The sequence below is a fragment of the Ambystoma mexicanum genome, chromosome 4q (assembly GCF_040938575.1).
Source record: "Ambystoma mexicanum isolate Mex_15411 chromosome 4q, UKY_AmexF1_1, whole genome shotgun sequence".
Taxonomy (NCBI): domain Eukaryota; kingdom Metazoa; phylum Chordata; class Amphibia; order Caudata; family Ambystomatidae; genus Ambystoma; species Ambystoma mexicanum.
The window spans coordinates 364,585,209-364,603,778 of record NC_090928.1 but is presented as its reverse complement, the minus strand read 5'-3'; the positions used below and the strand labels follow the sequence as shown (position 1 = coordinate 364,603,778).

The 18,570-nt window shown below is 51.7% G+C and overlaps 1 protein-coding gene across 2 annotated transcripts in view; it reads left to right on the top strand.

The window, feature by feature from the left end:
• Positions 1-18,570, top strand: part of HEATR1 (HEAT repeat containing 1) — a 1,158,897-nt gene that overhangs the window by 1,026,591 nt on the left and 113,736 nt on the right. For both annotated transcript variants that reach the window (XM_069607931.1, XM_069607932.1), the window contains exon 35: positions 5,307-5,447. In XM_069607931.1, coding sequence (XP_069464032.1) covers positions 5,307-5,447 — 141 coding nt within the window. The remainder of the gene's footprint in view (positions 1-5,306; positions 5,448-18,570) is intronic.

The following is an 18,570-nucleotide window of genomic DNA, read 5'->3' as shown; positions in this document are numbered from 1 at the left end:
GCTTATTGCCCTTCTAAATGTGTATCCTGAGTTCTTATGTATCCATCAAGTGCATGCTGCCCCTCTGAAAAGTAATTGACAACTTATTGCTTACCTTTGAATGGTGTTCCACTATTCTGAAAAGCAATGTGGGTGTAACTGTATCATTCCCGAAAGAAGTTGTTGTGTAGGTTGCAAGGTGTCTACTTGTAACATTGTTGGTATAACTATATTATTTCTGAAACTGAATAAGCAACATAGTTACCAATAGGGTCGGCTTACCTTGAATTACATACTGTCATTCTAAAAGTCTACAGTTAGGCAAGAACTGATGGTATAACCCTGTGGGGGACTACGTTGTACTCTTGGTATTTGGTAACCCACCTATTGGTATAGGTCTGTACTACACAAGTTGGTAGTGTGACTGAGCAGCCAGACTTATCTCAAGGGAGGATAAATGTGAGCTGTAGAGCTGTAGCAATTAAATGCACCAATTCATGTAGCCAAGTAACACTTCTACTCAAGGTTTGTAGTTAAAAGAATTATTTATTTAACAATAGTTTTTAAATAAGCATTCTTTAAAAAAGGCAATATATGCAGCAATCAAATACACTTCAAAATACTTGTTCAGAATTCACACAAAGCTAGTAGATACTCTTTAGAGATGCTTCTTACACACTTCCTACACCCGGAGGTGCCTTCACTAACTAGGACAGTAATGACATTTCTATATCACCAGTACACTTTCTAAATTCTGAGAATTGTAGAAAGGAAAGGTTAAAGGAAGGAAAACTGTTCAACAGGTTCTCAGAGCAGGTGAACACATTAAATCTTCCAATGAAGTCTAGATAAAAACCTTTCCCAGCAATATTAGTTGAAACCATTGTATCACCTATGAGGGACAGTAATAATCAAAATCAAATGGAATAGAAGAGTCTGCAGGGAGCCAGGACAGTCAGTCAATTGGAGCGAAGTCAATGGAGCTGAGGCACTTCTTAGAACAAGTCTTGCACAAAGTTAGAGAGTTTGTTGAAGGCAAATCACTGTAGGGTCACAAGCTGTTACATTTGTGAAAGATAGAGCTGAGATCAACTCTAGAAAAGCAGCTACTGCAAGTCTCAACTGGGAAGAGCAAGCCACATACACTGAGGTAAGTACCCCAAGTCAGAACAGTACCTTATGTTAGAAGAAGAGGGTCCAACTGGCTCCTGTCTGGTTGCAGCAATGCAGTTCCTGTGTTCCTGGGCTTCAGTCATGGGGACAAGAGGGAGCACGTCTGGGGACTCCTGCCGCAGCAATTCGATGGTCAGCGGCAGCTACAGGCTCTTTTCCGATCAGCGGCACCTCGCAGTTTCGGTAAACAGCAACACCACGGATCTTGGACCCTTGTTGGGCTTCCTTCACTCCGTGAGTCCTGCACTCGAGCTTGGGTCGTCCTGCTTCTGGAGGGTCCTGAGGAGACTCTTGGAGCTTTTGGCCAGCTTACAGACGCTGCACTCGACTATGGATTTTTCGACCCCTGTCACTCGGTTCCTGCAGCAGCAAAGAAGTACAGCCATTCAGGGAAGGTGGTCCAGTGGAGTTTGTCTCGGGGTTAGTTGGTCCCACTAACCCAAGGGAAGAAGTCGTCCCTTCCGGAACTTCTCGTGTCGATCAGAAAAATGAGTTTCAGCACAGCAGCCAGGGCTTCACTGGGCAGTTCAAAAGTCCAGGAGGATGCAGCAAGCTTCGGTTGCGGTTTCTTCGTCGGGTAGTTCTTCCCAGTGGTCGACTTTGCCTCTAGTCCCAAAACCCTTGCCTTTTAAGCAGGTTTCTCCCATAAACAGCCTAGCTGTCACTCAAAGAACATGGCAGCTGTCCTGAAAGGATAGCCAGCCAGCCAATCAGGATTGGGTGCATTCAGGTTTCCCTAGAGACGAAGGACGGGGGAGTTTTTGGGCACCTCCTTCACTTCCTGCCCTTCCAGGCACACTGGAGCCCGAGGCGGGTTTCAGTACTGAAGCCCGCCAAAGGCAAAATGAACAAAGGGCTCAAACCTGGTTTAGTGTGCAGAGTAAAACCCAAGAAAGAGCTCACAAATGGAAAATGGCGAAGAAAGAAGGCACGGGACGTTTTGACAAAATGGTCACCCATGGGTGCTATACTGCAGCTGAGGATTCAGCCTGCGGTAGAAAAGCACAATGGTAGGAACATTAAACCACTGCCACCAGCCATTTAAAGTAGTGAGGGTAACCTAAAATATGTTACATGAGTAAGTAGGAAAAGAGGCTACTAAGTAAGCCCCCATCACTGCACATACGATGGGGTGTGCTGGACCTACAAAGAGAAAAGGTAAGTTAAGTCAATTTCACTTTACTATTCTTGGTAACTGTAGTTCACCCAAGAAAAGGTATTACATCCTTAAGAGAAATCTAAACGATTTCTCTGTGACACTGCACTGAAGGTGCTGTGTCACCATACAAAAAGTAGATGTCTATGGAGTTTGTCAGACTCCAAAAACAAAGAAAACACATAATCCAAATTAGATCAAAATACATGAGAGAGTGAGAAAAAGGGCTCACTCACTCTAGGATATAAATTGAAAAGTCCTAAAGTCCAGCAAAAGGGCTGGGGGTCTCTAAGGTTGAAGGGCATTGGCACAGAAATGAAAATTCTGCCTAACATCTACTAATGTGGTTTTACTCCCCTTGAATAGCTTCCGGCCATTCTAAATGTGTATCACTTGGTTTTACGCCACTTGAACTGCATACTGCTATTCTAAATGTGGTTCATACTTTGATGCACTTACCATAAGCATAGTATTGTTTTTTTATAATGTGTTAATGGCTTCTAATAGTACTTACCTTTCTGAAGAATTATCTTTGCCTGTGTATATAAAATAAACATCTATTTTAACAATACATCAGTGTAAAAATATTTATTTGGACCATATGTATGCTACAAGTTTTGTACCTTCCTACAGCCCTCTCTACCTCCTAAAATAAGCCTGACTGCTCTGTCCACACTACCAATGTATGTAGTACAGGTCTATAACTAAGAGTTGGATATTACTATATTCCCTAAAGGTATAGTGTGGACTTTTTAAAAAAAAAAACTGTTCTAACACTGACTGCTTAGTCTTTGTTTCCCTCCATTTGTTAGGGAGAATTCTCTGTTAAGGCTAATTTCCCAAACCTAGTGAGTCCCCCAGCAGCTTTGCTGGATTTTTGGGGTTTATTTTTTTCTCTCCTGCTAAGAGCGAGACTTTCTTTCTCCCACTCTTAGACATGATTTGAGGTGTTCCTTTGACTTTGAATGTGTTTTATGGGCTATGGGGTCCTTTACCCCATAGGGCTTCATGTGTTTTTGGTATGTGGGTTACCCAGCACCCTCAGTGCAATAACCCAGGGGTGTCATAGTGACCCCCAAACATAGACTCCATACCCTGGGACTGACTGTCTCCCAGGGCATGTAAAGTCACCATTGGCTTTACTAGTCCCAAATTATGAACAGAAACCAGTACAAACCATCATATTGTGGACATACTGGTCGGGCAATTCGATTGCCCTGGGGTCTGTTGTTCGAGGGGGCACGTCTCCGTCCCCCCTGGTCGAGTTTTGGCTGGTGGCAGTGGATACTACTTTTTATATTCGACCGCGAATATTTTCCTATGGGATTTTCCCATTGTTCGAGGCTACCGCTTTTTAATATAGCCTCGAACATACCGCCGGTTTATTAAATTAATATAAAATCACCGGTTGGTAATTTTTGCCGAAACTCGGTTCCAAAATGGCCTTTGTGTTCGCTTCTGTGACTCCAACCCAAGTCGGGCCCTTTGTTCCACTTTTTGGCGGGCTTCTCCACAGAAGCCTCCACAAGTGGTGCCACTCTGTCTGGGTACCACAGGGGGTGTGGGAGGGGGTTTAGGGACCCTGGACTGAGTTGCCTTGGCAACTCAAGTCGCACTCTTGTGTGATTGGCCCGAGTGGTGAGCCGCTCGGCTCACCACTTAGCATGTTTGATTGACAGCTAGACTGAATGAATGGGGGTTTGCTGCATAAAAGCAGGGCTTGGAGGACTGGAACTTCAGAAGTCGCCAAAGGACCTAAAGAATCCGAAGAGGGAGAAGCCGAGCCGATCTGCAACGACGACACCACCGGTGGAGCCCTGCTGAACCGTCTCACCAGAGGAGATCTCCCTGCTGGAGAGTCTTCTTCCTTTGACTGGTGGGGATAACCAGCTTGCCCGTCCTTACGCCTTCCCGGATCATCTCGTGGCCGCCTTGCCTGTGCCACGCACCCCGGTAACCGGGATACCACGGTTTTTCCACTACCGCGAATAAAAGGGTCTTACGTTTTAACCGGAAAACTCTGCGGCTGGTTTCTTCCCTGGCAGTGCAACGACCTTCAGCTTTCCTCCACGTCGAGACCATCTCTTCCTCTGGACGACGCCGTGACTTGCACCTGCTGCCAGGAACAACTGCCCCCGCTGGAGGATCCTCTCCACTTTGAAGGTATTGTGTCCGCCTGGCCTCCCTCGCAACGATCTGTGTGGGGTGACTCTTAAAGCCTCCACTTACCACTTGGGTTGGCCCTAGGCTGGCTAACTGAACTTTTCTGAGCTGACTTAATTCTTTTCTGAACTCCCTGCAAGACTTTTCAAGACTTTTTAGCTGTGTGATCTTGGGTGCATTGGTCCTCTGTTCTCTCTAAGAGGGAGCCTGGTCTCTGTACTTTCTGCTCACAAGTAGCCTTGACTTTCCTGCCTTGCTGGGTGCTTCTAAAAGTATTTTGTTGTGTGCTTTTCCTAATTTCTGCCTTTTCCCTACCTTTTTCTTAACTTATTGGAGTGCCATCTTAAGTTAAGCGCTCACCTCTGTCTGGAAATAAGTGGTGTTAACGAAGACTTGTATAATAAGGAATAAGGGGTGTACCTCTAGTATTAGTGACTGTGTGTTGAATTTACTTCTTTTTGTGCTAGTGTAATTTACAAGTGTGTCTTTAAATAAATAATTATATACTTTTACACCAAAGCTCTGGTCAGTGTTTGCTTGTACTACTGTGTCTCTGTACCTATTGTGTATACTCTGCATACTGCCTAACTCATCTTGAGAGAAGTCTGACTGCTCAGCCGCAGCTACCAGGTAAATCTGGGTGGTACAGACTGCTACCAATTGGGTTTACTGCCAACCACCTGTAGTCCTAAATCTTTTGCAGTGGTCCCTAAGGGAACGGCACAGGTTTCTGCCTAACACCATTCTAGAGAAATGATCATAAAAGATGTAGCCTAGCTCTGTTCCTTACTTTACTCTTGTAGATCAATATATTTTTCACACTCCTATTTTTCAGGTCAATGCCTTGCTACCTACTGAAACATTTATTCCAGTGATCAGAGGACTTATGGCCAACCAACTTCCTTCTGTACGACGCAAGGCGATGGAGCTCCTAAACAACAAGCTTCAGCAACGTGTGCAGTGGCAAGAGGAACAGGTACGTTCCAAAGCTATTTACAATTTTTCTTTAAAACTGCATTTTACATTCTTCTTTTATTCATCTGAATGTATGGTAAGGTTTGGAATGTGCTAAATTTTTAGCCCTTTTCCAACTACCTTCCTCACATCCTTATGTGTGTTTTCAGCTTCCACATATGTTTGTTAGTACCCAGTGCACATCTGATTAATCTTCGCTAGGATTCATTTATTGAATCCGGGTTTAGGTGCACAAGTGCACAAAGTGAATCGGTCCCCTGGTAATAGTTTAAATATAATTCACATATGAGTACTGTTCAGACCACTCTATGCACACTGTTTAACATCTGCAGTAAAGTTTGTCTTTATCCAATGTAGGCGATTTAATGGTAGAACAGTAAACAGTCCTTGATTGTACTGCGAGTAAAGCCTTTTTTGCTTCACTTATCTGCTCACCTCATTTATTTTGGTGGCGCCCTGCTGCGCCCTTAAGGCAACCAGTGTATGGTAACTGTGTCCCTCAGTTTAGGGTTTTTCTGTCTTGGTTTACGGTTGCATGCATGACCTTACAGTGGTGTGCTGCTTGGGGTACTTTATATTGCTTTTTCATTTTTGTCTGGCAACATTCTTTATGACTTTTTGATGTGCTCAGAATGGGCTGGTGGCAGTGAACCATGTTCTTCATATTTTTCCAGTGCACTCACTTGCATGATCCTTTTTTTACTTCATAAATGCAATTTTGAGTACCATATACTCAAAACAGCTGGTCATCCTGTCCATTGGCACTCTGCATGCCCTCTTGGGTCCGGCAACTGCAAATGAGGTTATGCACTTTGGCGTAGTCCAGTTTGGATTCCCGGGCAACTGCCTTTGTGAGACTGAACTGGCCAGGACTCGGTCTGGGGCTGCCTTGCATACATCATTGCCAGGAAGTATGTTTTTTGGCTGTCCATGATTTGACAGCCCTTACCTGTTTGGAGAAAACATATAAGGTGAGTCTGATTACCCCTCTTTCCATTGCCCCAGTGTTTCGAGTGAAAAATAGTTACAAACTAAACAATAATGTTTGAAATTATTGCTACTTAACAACATGAACCCAGCACAGAGAGGCTAGTTACAAAAAAAGCTAATTTTATTGCATATTGTATACGATTAAAAGGCACACATTGCCACAAACACAAAACATTGCATAATTAAAGGATTAACCTTTTTTTAAAAAAAACTTTTTTTGATAAAGGAAAATATATTGTGCATAATGCACACACAGTGCAAGGGGTGCAGGCAACACAAAATATATATGTTTGTAAACACTTTGTTTGCATCAAAATCCCACAAACAATTCACATGGGTATCTTAGATAACTGTCGACATGTTTCGGCCATTTTATATTTCAGACACTATCTCTAGTGTCTTTAGTTCTTTCTTTTTAGGCCACCTTCAGGACACAATTTCTTCCAGAGAGGTAAACAAAGACTCTATACCCCAAATGTTGTTCAGTGTGATTATTTCTGCAGAAAACATATAAAAAAACATATACAACGTGTGAGGCCAATCCTGATTGATTTCATGGGTTCAGAATAAAAACAGAACAAGTCAAATTTGTTTTTCTAAGCATGCAAATCAAGCATAGGACAAATCAATCATAACATACACAAACATCACTTCGAAGGACAATGTAAGAAAACTGTTATTTCGAGGGGATTGGGTCCTCCAACGTATTCCATCTCTGACAGATAATGTCCACACCTGTGCTGCTTCGGAAATTTTTCGGCGTCTGCGTTGTGCATCGATGCGCCATCCCCGAGGACCTCCTCCGACGTCACCCGCTGTGATAAGTAGGACGCACGACGCCCGTAGCCTCAGTTCCGTTTTTTCCGCGAACGTGTTCGCTTCGTGAATCTCAGTATGCCTCGACTCTTTGGAATTTGTTGTATTCTTCTCGGTTCTTTGAACCTGTTCGGTTTTTGTGAAAACCTGTTCGTGACGATGTCTACCTCGTCTTCAACCCCACGTCCGGGCTTCAAGAAATGCGGGGACTGTGGGTCCAAGATGTTGTTAACGGACTCGCATGACGCCTGTCTCTGGTGCCTCGGGGAGGCCCATGACACGGACGACTGTGTCGACTGCCAGTCGCTCAAGGCCAAGGCCTTGCGGGAGCGCAAGAAGTTGTTGTCAGTAGGTAGGGTGTCTAAGCCCAGGAAGTCGAGGTCTGCGGGGCTTTCGACGGATGATTCGAGAGGCGACTCTCCACGTCATCGTCAGAGGTCCAGTGGGTCTCCTTCCAGGCGTCGGTCTCGCCACTCCTCTGCCTCTTCGAGGCATTCCCGGAAGCGCCGGCATCGGTCACGTTCCCCGTCCTCTTCCGAGGACTCCGCCTGTCGGGGGGTCGCTTATCCCACCATCCAAGCGACACCGGAGGAATGGGCTTCCTTCGGGAAGAAGATGTTGCCGATTCTTGAATCGCAGGGCACCGGACCGTCCGCGTCTCCGAGTGGGGTCGGTCGTGATCGGTCAAGAGACATCGCATGCACACCTTCGGGCTCGGGTGGTCGGCAAGGTTCGCGGGAGAGGTCCCGCTCGGACAAGGGTAACCGTTCTTGCCATGCCGGTTCCAGGTCCCGGTCCTTGACGCGCTTGAGACTGCGTGATCCTGTGGTGTCTTCGAGGAAGACGTCGATGCCTGTGGCGCCGAGGTCGTCGAAGACACACGCTCGGAGCCCTGGCTTTGAGGCCTGTGTCGACGCCGCCAGTGCTGGCGGCGCTGCGGCTGACGTCGACGCCGATTCGCTCGATGCCGATTCTCTCAACGTCGACGCCTTTCGAGGCGGTGGTGTCAGAGGGGCCCTGTGGCATGGGGGTAGCCCCTAGAAAGGCTCTGGCTAAGGTCAGGCATAGGTTTGGTCCCCAGGTGTCTTCCTCTCACCGCCTGGAGTACATTTCAGAAGGTGATGAGGGCTCTGATGAGGGCTTGGTTCCGGTTACGGTGCCTGATGAGCTTCTCTCGGGCCATAGCCAATTTGATGACCTGAGGCAGTCACTGCATGATGTCAGTGGACTGGACACCTCTCCGGAGGTGGAGTTTTGTAGGCCGAAGCCTGGCACTCATGCCGATTCTTCGTACCGGCTCCGTATGTTTCGGGTCACCGAGTACTTGGGATGGTCGGCTCCCCCAGGGGAGTGTGTTCAGGATGATCTCATGCACATCCTTGATCTTGGTCCCCCCACTGACCCGGTAATGCCGTTTCATATGGCTCTGCAGAGAAGGGTGGCGGCGGCTTGGACTGCTCCGGAGAGTCTCCCGGCAGTGGGCAAGTCTTTGTCGCGAAAATACCGTCCAGCCAGTAGCGACCCCTGCTACTTGTCCAGGCACCCCACTCCGGAGAGTTTGGTGGTGCAGGCGGCTATGGCCCTGGCAAAGCAGGCGTTGTATCCTACCATGCCTCCGGATAGGGACGACAAACGTTTTGATGGCTGGGCAAGAAAGTGTTTTCTTCAGGGGTATGGCGCTTCAGGCAGCCAACTCCGTATGTGCCTTGTCTCGTTTCGCACACACTCTGTGGAACTGTGTTGCATTAGCGGCTGAACATATTCCAGAAGGGGACGAACGGGATGGCTTCCTTGCTACGGTTCAGGATGGCAAGGATGCCATGTGCGAGGCCGTTCAGTCGGGTTTGGACATGGCAGATTGTGTCAGCCGGTCCATGGCGGCGAGCACCGTAATACGCAGGTTTGCGTGGTTGTGGAAGTCTGGGTTCGCTCCTGATGTGCAGTCCCGGCTCCTCAACATGCCCTTTGACGGTGAACATCTTTTTTGGCAGCAAGGCTGACAAGAGCCTTGAGTGGTTGCAGACCTCCAAAGCTGCAGCAAAGTCGTTGGGCGCTGCAGTTCGACAACCTCCGCCTTTTCGTCCTAGGGGACAACAACAGAGGGGTGGTTCCTTTTGCTATTACTCGTCCTTCAGTAAAGCGAGAGGAGCTGTCAGTCAAAGGGGTCACCGTAAGAGTGCCAGAGGTGGAAAACGGTACTCGAGGTGCCAAGGCCGCTCGGGCAGTTGCCTCTTTGCCCTCAGGCAACGCCGCAGCCGCTACCACTCAGTCATGAGGCCAGGTCCCATGGTTCGCCGGTTGGGGGAAGGCTGGCGCAGCATCTTGTAGAGTGGCCTGCCATTACTTCAGATGTGTGGGTTCTGGAGATCATAACCCACGGCTACTGTCTTCCCTTTCGGCAGAGGCCTCACGACAATCCACCTGGAACCTCTCTTTGGAGAGGCCGGATCTGCTCCTTGCGCAGGAAGTTCAAGCCCTGCTGGAGAAAGGCACCATAGAACTGGTGCCTGTAGCAGAGAGCAACATGGGATGGTATTCCCCTTATTTTTTGATTTCGAAGAAAGACTGGGGATTGAGACCCATCATGGACTTGCGCGGTTTGAACAAACTCCTCAGGAATGACAAGTTCAAGATGGTTACTCTCTCTCTCAAGTCCTCCAGGCCCTTCAACTTCAGGACTGGTTGGTGTCTCTCGACCTCAAGGACGCTTCCATGTGCCGATCCATCCCAAGCACAAGAAGTACCTGAGGTTCGTGGTTGGCAACTCGCACTTTCAGTTTTGGGTCCTGCCGTTCGAATTGACCTCCGCCCTGAGGGTTTTCACCAAGCTCATGGTGGTGGTGGCAGCGCATCTCAGGAAAGGGAGGATTCACGTCTACCCCTACCTGGACGATTGGTTGATCAGGGAGAGCTCTCCCGAGCAAGTCCGGGATCATCTGTCCGTCTCCTGCCACTCCCTTCACAAGCTGGGCTTCTCCCTCATTTTAAAGAAGTCCCATTTGACGCCAACACAGCGGCTCCAGTACATCGGCGCAGTGCTCGACACATCCCTGGGGCTGTGTTTTTCTCCCCAGGTGAGGGCTCTTCACATTCAGCAGATGGTGCACAAGTTTCAACTTGCCCAGACTCTCCCGGCGTTCGAGTTCTTGAGGTTGCTCGGCCTCATGGCATCCTGCATTCTTCTGGTGCCAGAGGCTAGTCTGTGGATGAGATCTTTGCAGTGGGCACTCAAGATGCAGTGGTCGCAATCTTCCGGCAGGATGTCGGACCCTTTTCAGGTGCCGCCCTCGGTCATCCAGGACATTCTGTGGTGGGCCGTTGACAGCAATCTGATGAAGGGGACCCCGTTTTGCCTTCCCTGGCCGGAGGTGACGATCGTGACGGACGCATCCCTCACAGGATGGGGAGCTCATGCCAACGAGTTGACAGTAAGCGGTCGGTGGTCTCCGTCGGAGCCCAGACTCCATATCAATCTGTTGGAGCTGAGGGCCGGCAGGCTAGCCCTGAAGGCTTTTCTGCCGACTGTGCGAGGAAAGAGTGTCCTGATCCTAACGGACAACACGGTGGCCATGCACTACCTCAACAAAAAAGGGGGGGGGGTCTGGGCCATCCAGCAGGAAGTTTCGATCTCGGCTGCTCATCTGGCCGGGGACGACAACGAGACGGCGGACGCTCTGAGCAGGCAGAGGACGATCTCTCACGAGTGGGAGCTGGCTCAGGAGATTCTCCTGGAGATCTTCGCCCTTTGGGGGACCCCTCAAGTGGATCTCTTCGCCTCCAGTGTCAACCGGAAGTGCGAAAGGTTTTGCTCGCGGGAATTTCCTCCAAAAGGAGCCTTAGGAGACACGTTCGTGGTGGAGTGGTCGTTCCCACTGCTGTACGCGTTTCTTCCAGTCCCCGTCATCCCGCAAGTACTGCGGAGGTTCGGTTCCCGGATCATCCTCATTGCTCCGGCGTGGGCTCGGAGGACGTGGTACCCGGACCTTCTCGACTGGTCCATCTGCCCTCCGCGTCGTCTTCCCTACCGAGGCGATCTGCTCTCACGGGAGGGGGGTCAGCTTCTCCATCCTGAGGTCAGATCCCTCAACCTTCACGCTTGGCTTCTGAAAGGTTGAGGTATAAGGATTGGAACCTCCCTGAAGACGTTGGAGGTGTTGCTCTCGGCCAGGCGGCCGGCAACAAAGTCTCTGTACCGTTGCCGTTGGCGTAGGTTCTGCGACTGGTGCAGAGTTAAGAATGTGGATCCTTTTGAGTGTGACATTCCCATGGTTCTGTCTTTTTTGCTTTCCTTGGCCCAAAGGGGCTTGCAAATGGGTACCATTAAAGGTTACCTGGCGGCGCTGTCCATATTTAAGCGCTCGTCTGAAGAATGTTGCTATTTTAAGATTCCTTTAATTTCTCCGTTTTTAAAAGGGCTCAATAATGTGTTTCCTCCGTCACCTTTTCTGGTGCCCGGTTGGGATTTGAACCTTGTTCTTAAGTTTCTTATGGGTGCTCCGTTTGAGCCTCTGCATTCTTGCCCTTTGAGACTGTTAACACTTAAAACTGTGTTTTTGGTTGCGGTTACTTCCGCTCGCAGAGTGAGTTAGTTACAGGCACTTTCAGTTAAGCCACCCTTCACTGTTCATAAGGACAGGGTTTTCCTTCGAGTTCGTCCTTCCTTTCTTCCGAAGGTGGTTTCGGAATTTCATTTGAGCCAGAAGGTGGTTCTTCCGGCGTTCTATCCTCCTCCACATCCTGGTACGGAAGAGGAGAGTCTCCATAGGCTTGATCCTAGGAGAGCTTTGAGCTTTTATATTTCGCGCACGTCCCGGGTCAGAGTGGACGATCAACTTTCCATTGGTTACGCTGGCAAGCGTTTGGGACAAGCTGTGATGAAACAGACTTTGTCTCGTTGGATTATTTTAGCTATCTCCGAGTGTTACCGCTTGGCGGGTAAGGACCCTCCGGCTGGCTTGCGGGCCCATTCTACCAGGGGAGTGGCAGCATCTACTGCCCTACAGAGGGGTGTTCCTATTCATCACATCTGTGATGCAGCCACCTGGGCTTCGGTACATACTTTTGTACGTCACTACTCCCTCGATTCCAACCCTAGGGCAGGATCTGGCCTTTGGCAAGGCCGTCCTTTATTCCGCAATTTGATTGGGCATGCTAAATTTGTGTTCTAAATTCTTTTCCCACCTCCTTGCTTGGTACTGCTGTGGGAGTCTGTCATAGATATGGAATACGTCGGAGGACCCATCCCCTCGAAGAACAAGTTACTCTCTTAACTGGTAACGTTCTTTCGATGGGATGGTCCGACGACGTATTCCATATCACTCCCTCCCTACCTTCCCCGCTGCAGAATTTCTTATGCGATTGCAGCTTGCGTTCCGCAAGGCCTTGTGTGTCTGACTGGCAGGAAACTGGTGTCACACGTTCTGGGGAAAAAACTACAACTGAGGTTACGGGCGTCGTGCGCCCTACTTAACATATCAGGTGACTTTGGAGGAGGTCCTCGGGGACGGCACATCGACGTCATCGACGCAGGACGCAGATGCCGTAAATGTTCCGAAGCAGCACAGCTGTGGACATTATCTGTCATAGATATGGAATACGTCGTCGGACCATCCCATCGAAAGAACGTTACCAGGTAAGAGTAACTTGTTCTACTCCAGCTCAATAAATTAGTACAAAGCTAATCAATAGCAGTGTCTACTTAATGTAGGAGGTGTTTTAATTATTTCCTCTTTAAAATGGCATATTTTGGCATGTTCAATTTATTGAGCCTTTTTTATTTACTTCTTAACACCACATGCATAACGTTGCGCATGCGTCTAGTCTAAACAGTGAGTTTTTTCTAAAACTAAAGAAAGGGGGCTGCATCCCATTAGACGGGGTCTGCTTTGATACAGCACTTATGCTGAGTTTTATTACAAGTACTCAGTAATGCAGAAGGGGAAAAAGTGCCAGAAGAAAAAAGATTTTCTTCAAAAACGCATTTTCACAACACGGGAAGAGGTTTCTCTAGCCTCAATATGGAACGTGTTAGAATACAGTACTACAGGACCAGACACTTACTATTTTTACTCATATGCAGATGGATCAATGTTCGAAAACAAATTGCTTAGTTGTTGGCATGTCCATTGATAGAAAACATGGTTTTCAGACTGCAGTCTCCACCCTCAAATAGTTGCTGGTGCCAGGGTGACTGCAATGACAACAAAAACACATTTCTCCAGCATGGGGTCTGGCATGGATTCACATGCTCATGAATATTCCCCGTCGTCAGGCTGGGAATCCTCGGTAAAGAAAAAACCAGTATCAGTTTCGTTTCTGATCTGTCTTTCGTAGTAATAACCAATCACTGGTCTCTGCGTCATACTGACCACAGCCAATGACTGCCCTCTACCTAAGCACCGCCTCTGGCAGCCATCTTCAGATTTTTACCGCACGTTCATGTGTTGGGATCCTCGTGCTATTGCTCTCGAGCGTTAGTGCTATTTTTTCGCGCTTTTTCACAAAAACTTCGATTCTTTCGGTCAAAAGAGCCTCAAGCTCCACCGATCCTACATCCGATCAACGGGGACCCGTGTCGGATTCGTCTGTGCCCCTCAAGGGTGAAGATTTCGTCGAGCTACGCTTCGGAGGACTCCAGAAGCTTCTCAGGCCCGGTCTCGGAGATGGCCCAGGAGAAGGGAAGCTCGACGCCCGGAAAGCTGTTCAGGGTCTGCCCTGGATGCCAGCTGCAGAACGTCTTTAAGGAGGACGAACACTCTTTCTGCCTTTACTGCCTTCATGAGGACAAAACGCACGTGGAGAAGGACTGTGCGTTTTGCGGCAACATGTCGGAACGGACCATGAAGGACCGTCATCAACGTCTCGCCAACTGGCTGGAGGGTAAGAGCCCGTCTGGCGAGAAGAAGAAGAAATCCGAGCGGTCTTCTAAGACCTTTGAGGGCGCCCCGGCGACGGGGGCCCAACATAAGGCCAAGCACCGCGAGTCCGCTGGCACCGGGAGCGCCGAACGGTCGGGCTCTACGGGCGCCAGGCAGGGCGCACCCTCCCCGGCACCATCAACCACGAGCCAACGCTCTGGGTCGGGTAAGAGGAAGGCCGAGCACCCGGCGAAGCTCCTGGAGAGGCCCCGGTCGAGCTCTAAGGCAGAGGAGGAGCGTGGCAGTGCCCCCTCCCTCAAGGATAAGGCGGTGAGCGCACCTAAGGTGGTGAAGGCCTTGATCCATCCGACCAAGCCCTCTATCGAAACTGTCGCGGCGGCCCTGGCTCAGCCTGTGGAGGCTGCACCAGTGGTGGCGTCCTCAGGGCCCAGAATCTCCCTGCCTCCTCGGAGGGAGTCTTCTTTTGTGCCCATCGATAGGACCCCCGTGAAACCCTCCGTGGGGAAGAAGAAGGGGGGGCAGGGCGTCGTCGTAGATTCGGCCTCAACCTCAGAAGAGGAGCTGATCGAGGTCTTAAGCCACGGCCTAGGCGTGGAACAAGGCCAGCCCGTCGGAATGGACCCCGACGCAGGTGACGACGACGACATCGTCGAGGATACCGACGGGGCCCCTGCTCGCCCGTCGGATTCCCCTCTGCCAGCGCCGCAAGACAACTCGGCGGCCATTTTGTTGGCCATACAGTCCTTATGCTCCGAGATAAGGACGAGGCTACCGTTACCGACGGAGGAACCTCTCCCGTCGGGGGATCCAGAACCGGGACCTTCTGGTGTTCCCCCTACCAAGAAAAGAAGGATCCATCCACCACCTCCTTTTCTACCGTCGCGCCCCGTCCAGCCCTCCTCCCCGTCCACCCGAGGGGATGATACGGGGACTGACACGGCAGCGACGGGTACGGACGACGAGGCATACGACGAGGATATTCCGTCGTCGCCTCCCACCAGGGCTTCTCCGCCCGACGAGATCGGATCTTTCCACTCCATGATCTCTAGGGCTTCCGAGCTTTTCCAACTCTGCCCTGAGGAGAAGAAAAAGGAAGGCTTCCTTTATCAGCGGCGCGAGGCCAAGAGGAAGACGGTCCTCGCAGTGCCTCTGTTGGACGACATTTGGGATGAGGGCCTTTCCCTCCTCAAGAACCCTTCCACGACGCCAGCTAGAAGAGACCGGTACGAGAAGAAGTACCGGGTCCCTGACACGGCCCCCCTATGCCTCCGGGCGCAGCCTACCCCGGATTCCGTCGTCTCCGCGGCAGCCAGGAAGAAAGCGGGGGGGGGGGTGCGGCCTCCACATCGACTTCCCCGCCGGACGGCGAGGGAAAGAAATTGGATGCTATGGGGCGTAGAGTCATCTCGTCGGCAGCGACGACGATTAAAACGGCCAACGCCTTGGCTATCGTGGCCCGCTACGACAGGGAGCTCTGGTACAAGATAGCTCCCCTGCTGGATTTTCTGCCGGACGACAAGAGGGCGGAGGCCCTGGAGATCCTGCAAGAAGGTGAGGTGGCCTCGGACCACGCCATCACCGTGGCGACGGACATCGCCGACACTGGGTTCGGCCAGCTGGGCAACGGCGTTTGCCTTCGACGTCGTGGATGGCTCAAAGCTACGGACTTCCGGCAGGACGTCCAGACCAGAGTCCTGGACATGCCCTTCGACGGGAACAACCTGTTTGGCAAGACAGTAGACGATTCCCTTCAGGCCATCAAGGCGGATACTGAGACGGCCCGGGCCCTTGGAGTCCTGCAGCAACGACGGACGCCCTTTCGGAGCGGCGGAGGCAAGGGCGCCTCCAAAGGTTCCGGCGGCGGTTTCGCTTCCTACCGTCAAGCGGCCCGCTCGTCGTCGCAAGAGGCCTACAGAGGACGAGGCAAGTCCGGCGGACCCCGCCGTCGTCGCCAAGGAGGTCAAGGCGGCAAGGCCGCGTCCAAGCAGGATTGAACCGGCCGTGGGGTCGGGCCCCCACCGAAGCACCCCGGTGGGAGGCCGGCTGGCGGACTTCGTCAGCGTGTGGGAGTCCATCTCCACCGACCGTTGGGTGCTGGACGCCCTGGCCCGGGGCCACGCGCTCGAGTTTCAAAGAAGGTGCCCGCGCGTCCCCCCCATGGCCAGGAAAGAACTTCACGTCCCTCAACTTCTCCTGGAGGTAAAGGCGATGCTCAGAAAGGGCGCCATCGAACTCGTCCCAAAGAGGCTTCGGGGCTCCGGAGTCTACTCGAGATACTTCCTCGTGAAGAAGAAGACGGGAGGATGGCGCCCCATTCTAGACCTGCGACGTCTGAACAAGTTCATCAAGGCGCAGAAGTTCCGGATGGTCACCCTCCAGCAGCACGTCCTGGGTCAGCTGGAGGAAGGAGACTTCCTATCGTCGTTGGATTTGGAGGATGCCTACTTCCACATTCCCATCCTAAAGGGGCACCGAAAATTCCTCAGATTCGTGGTCCAAGGGCGTCATTACCAGTTCAAAGCCCTTCCCTTCGGACTACGGTCGGCACCCAGGGTATTCACCAAGTGCCTCGCACCGGTGGCGGCGCAGCTGCGCCGCGAGGGGATCCACGTCTACCCCTACCTGGACGACTGGCTCATCCGCGCCAAGACGAGGGAGCTCGCCGTGGTCCACACGGCAAGGACCGTCCAACTCCTCACGGACCTGGGATTCTCCGTGAACTACGCCAAATCCCACCTGGTGCCCGCGCAAGTCGCACTGTTTCTGGGAGCGAGGCTCGACACAGTGTCTCTTCTGGCCTCCCCGTCGGAGGAGAGGACCAGGACCATCTTGGGCAAGGTGCAACGGATGTTGGTGGCCGACGCGGCCAAAGTGAGGTCCATCAAGTCCCTCCTCGGGATGATGTCTTCCTGCATCTACCTCATTCCCATGTGCAGGCTCCGGATGCGCCCGTTGCAAGAATTCCTGGATGCGCGCTGGATCCAGACGACGGGCAGCTTCGAGGAAAGGATCAAGCTCGACGAGAGTTTCCGACGAGCGATACGGTGGTGGGGCACCCGCGCGCATCTGACGGCGGGCATGGACTGCCAGACCCCAGCCCACCAGGAGACTGTGACCACGGATGCCTCCCTGGAAGGGTGGGGAGCGCACACTGAAAATCTGCACGCAAGGGGACTATGGCTCCCGACGGAGAAGTCCCTGCATATCAACGTCCTGGAGCTCCGTGCAGTGTTTTGGGCCCTCAGGTCCTTCCTTCCGTCCCTCAAGGGCAAGGTGGTGAGGATCTTCACCGACAACACCACCACCATGTTTTACATCTGGAAACAGGGCGGAACCAGGTCCCCAGCGCTGTCCAAGGAGGCTCAGGACCTGTGGCATTGGGCCGTCGCCCAAGGGATTTTTCTGGTGCCGTTTCATCTGGCAGGGATAAAAAACACCATCGCCGACTCACTCAGCAGGGAGCTACGCTCGTGCCATGAGTGGGAACTACGGCAGGATCTGGTGGATCGCCTCTTCCGACGGTGGGGCACACCCCAGATCGACCTGTTCTCGACGGCGACGAACACCAAGTGCCGGAGGTACGCCAGCAGGTTTCCCCAGACGAGGAGCATGGGCGATGCTTTCTCGTTCCCCTGGGAGGGCCTGTTCCTCTACGCGTTCCCTCCATTGCCTCTGCTAATCCGGCTCGTCAACCAGCTCAAGAGGTCACGGTGCAGGATGATCCTCGTCGCACCTGCGTGGCCGAGGCAGATATGGTTCCCGGACCTTCTGGACTTGTCAGCATCCCCGCCGATCAAGCTGCCGGCGGACGCGGATCTACTCTCCAGGGTAGGAGGCGCCATCCTCCACCACGACCCGAAGTCGCTGAACTTGCAGGCCTGGCTCCTGCAGCGCTAGAGTTTGGAGGATACGACATACCGGCCGATTGCAGAGAGGTTCTTGCAAAGGCCAGGGCGTCCTCGACTCTTAAATGCTACGGACACAAATGGAAGAGGTTCTCTGTCTGGTGCCACGCACAGAAGATTAACCCTCTACGGATTACGGCTCCCCAAGTACTGCCGTACCTGCTGACGCTGGCCAAGGCTGGTCTGGCACACGCGTCCATCAAGATTCATCTTGCTGCGATCTCCCGATACACCAGAACCACGGGGCGGACGTCCTTGTGGTCTCATCGTCTGGTGAAAGAGTTCATGAAGGGACTGTTCAGATCGTTCCCGCCGGTGAAGGCTCCGGCCCCGGCGTGGGAGCTCAACGTGGTGCTGACCAAGCTCATGGGACCTCCGTTCGAGCCTCTGCACTCGGCTCCGTTGAAGTTTCTATCGTGGAAAACAGCTTTTCTTGTGGCCATCACCTCCGCACGACGAGTGGGAGAGATCCAGGCCCTTTCCTGCAAGGCCCCGTACTTGACTTTCCACGACACGAGGGTAGTGCTCAGGACGC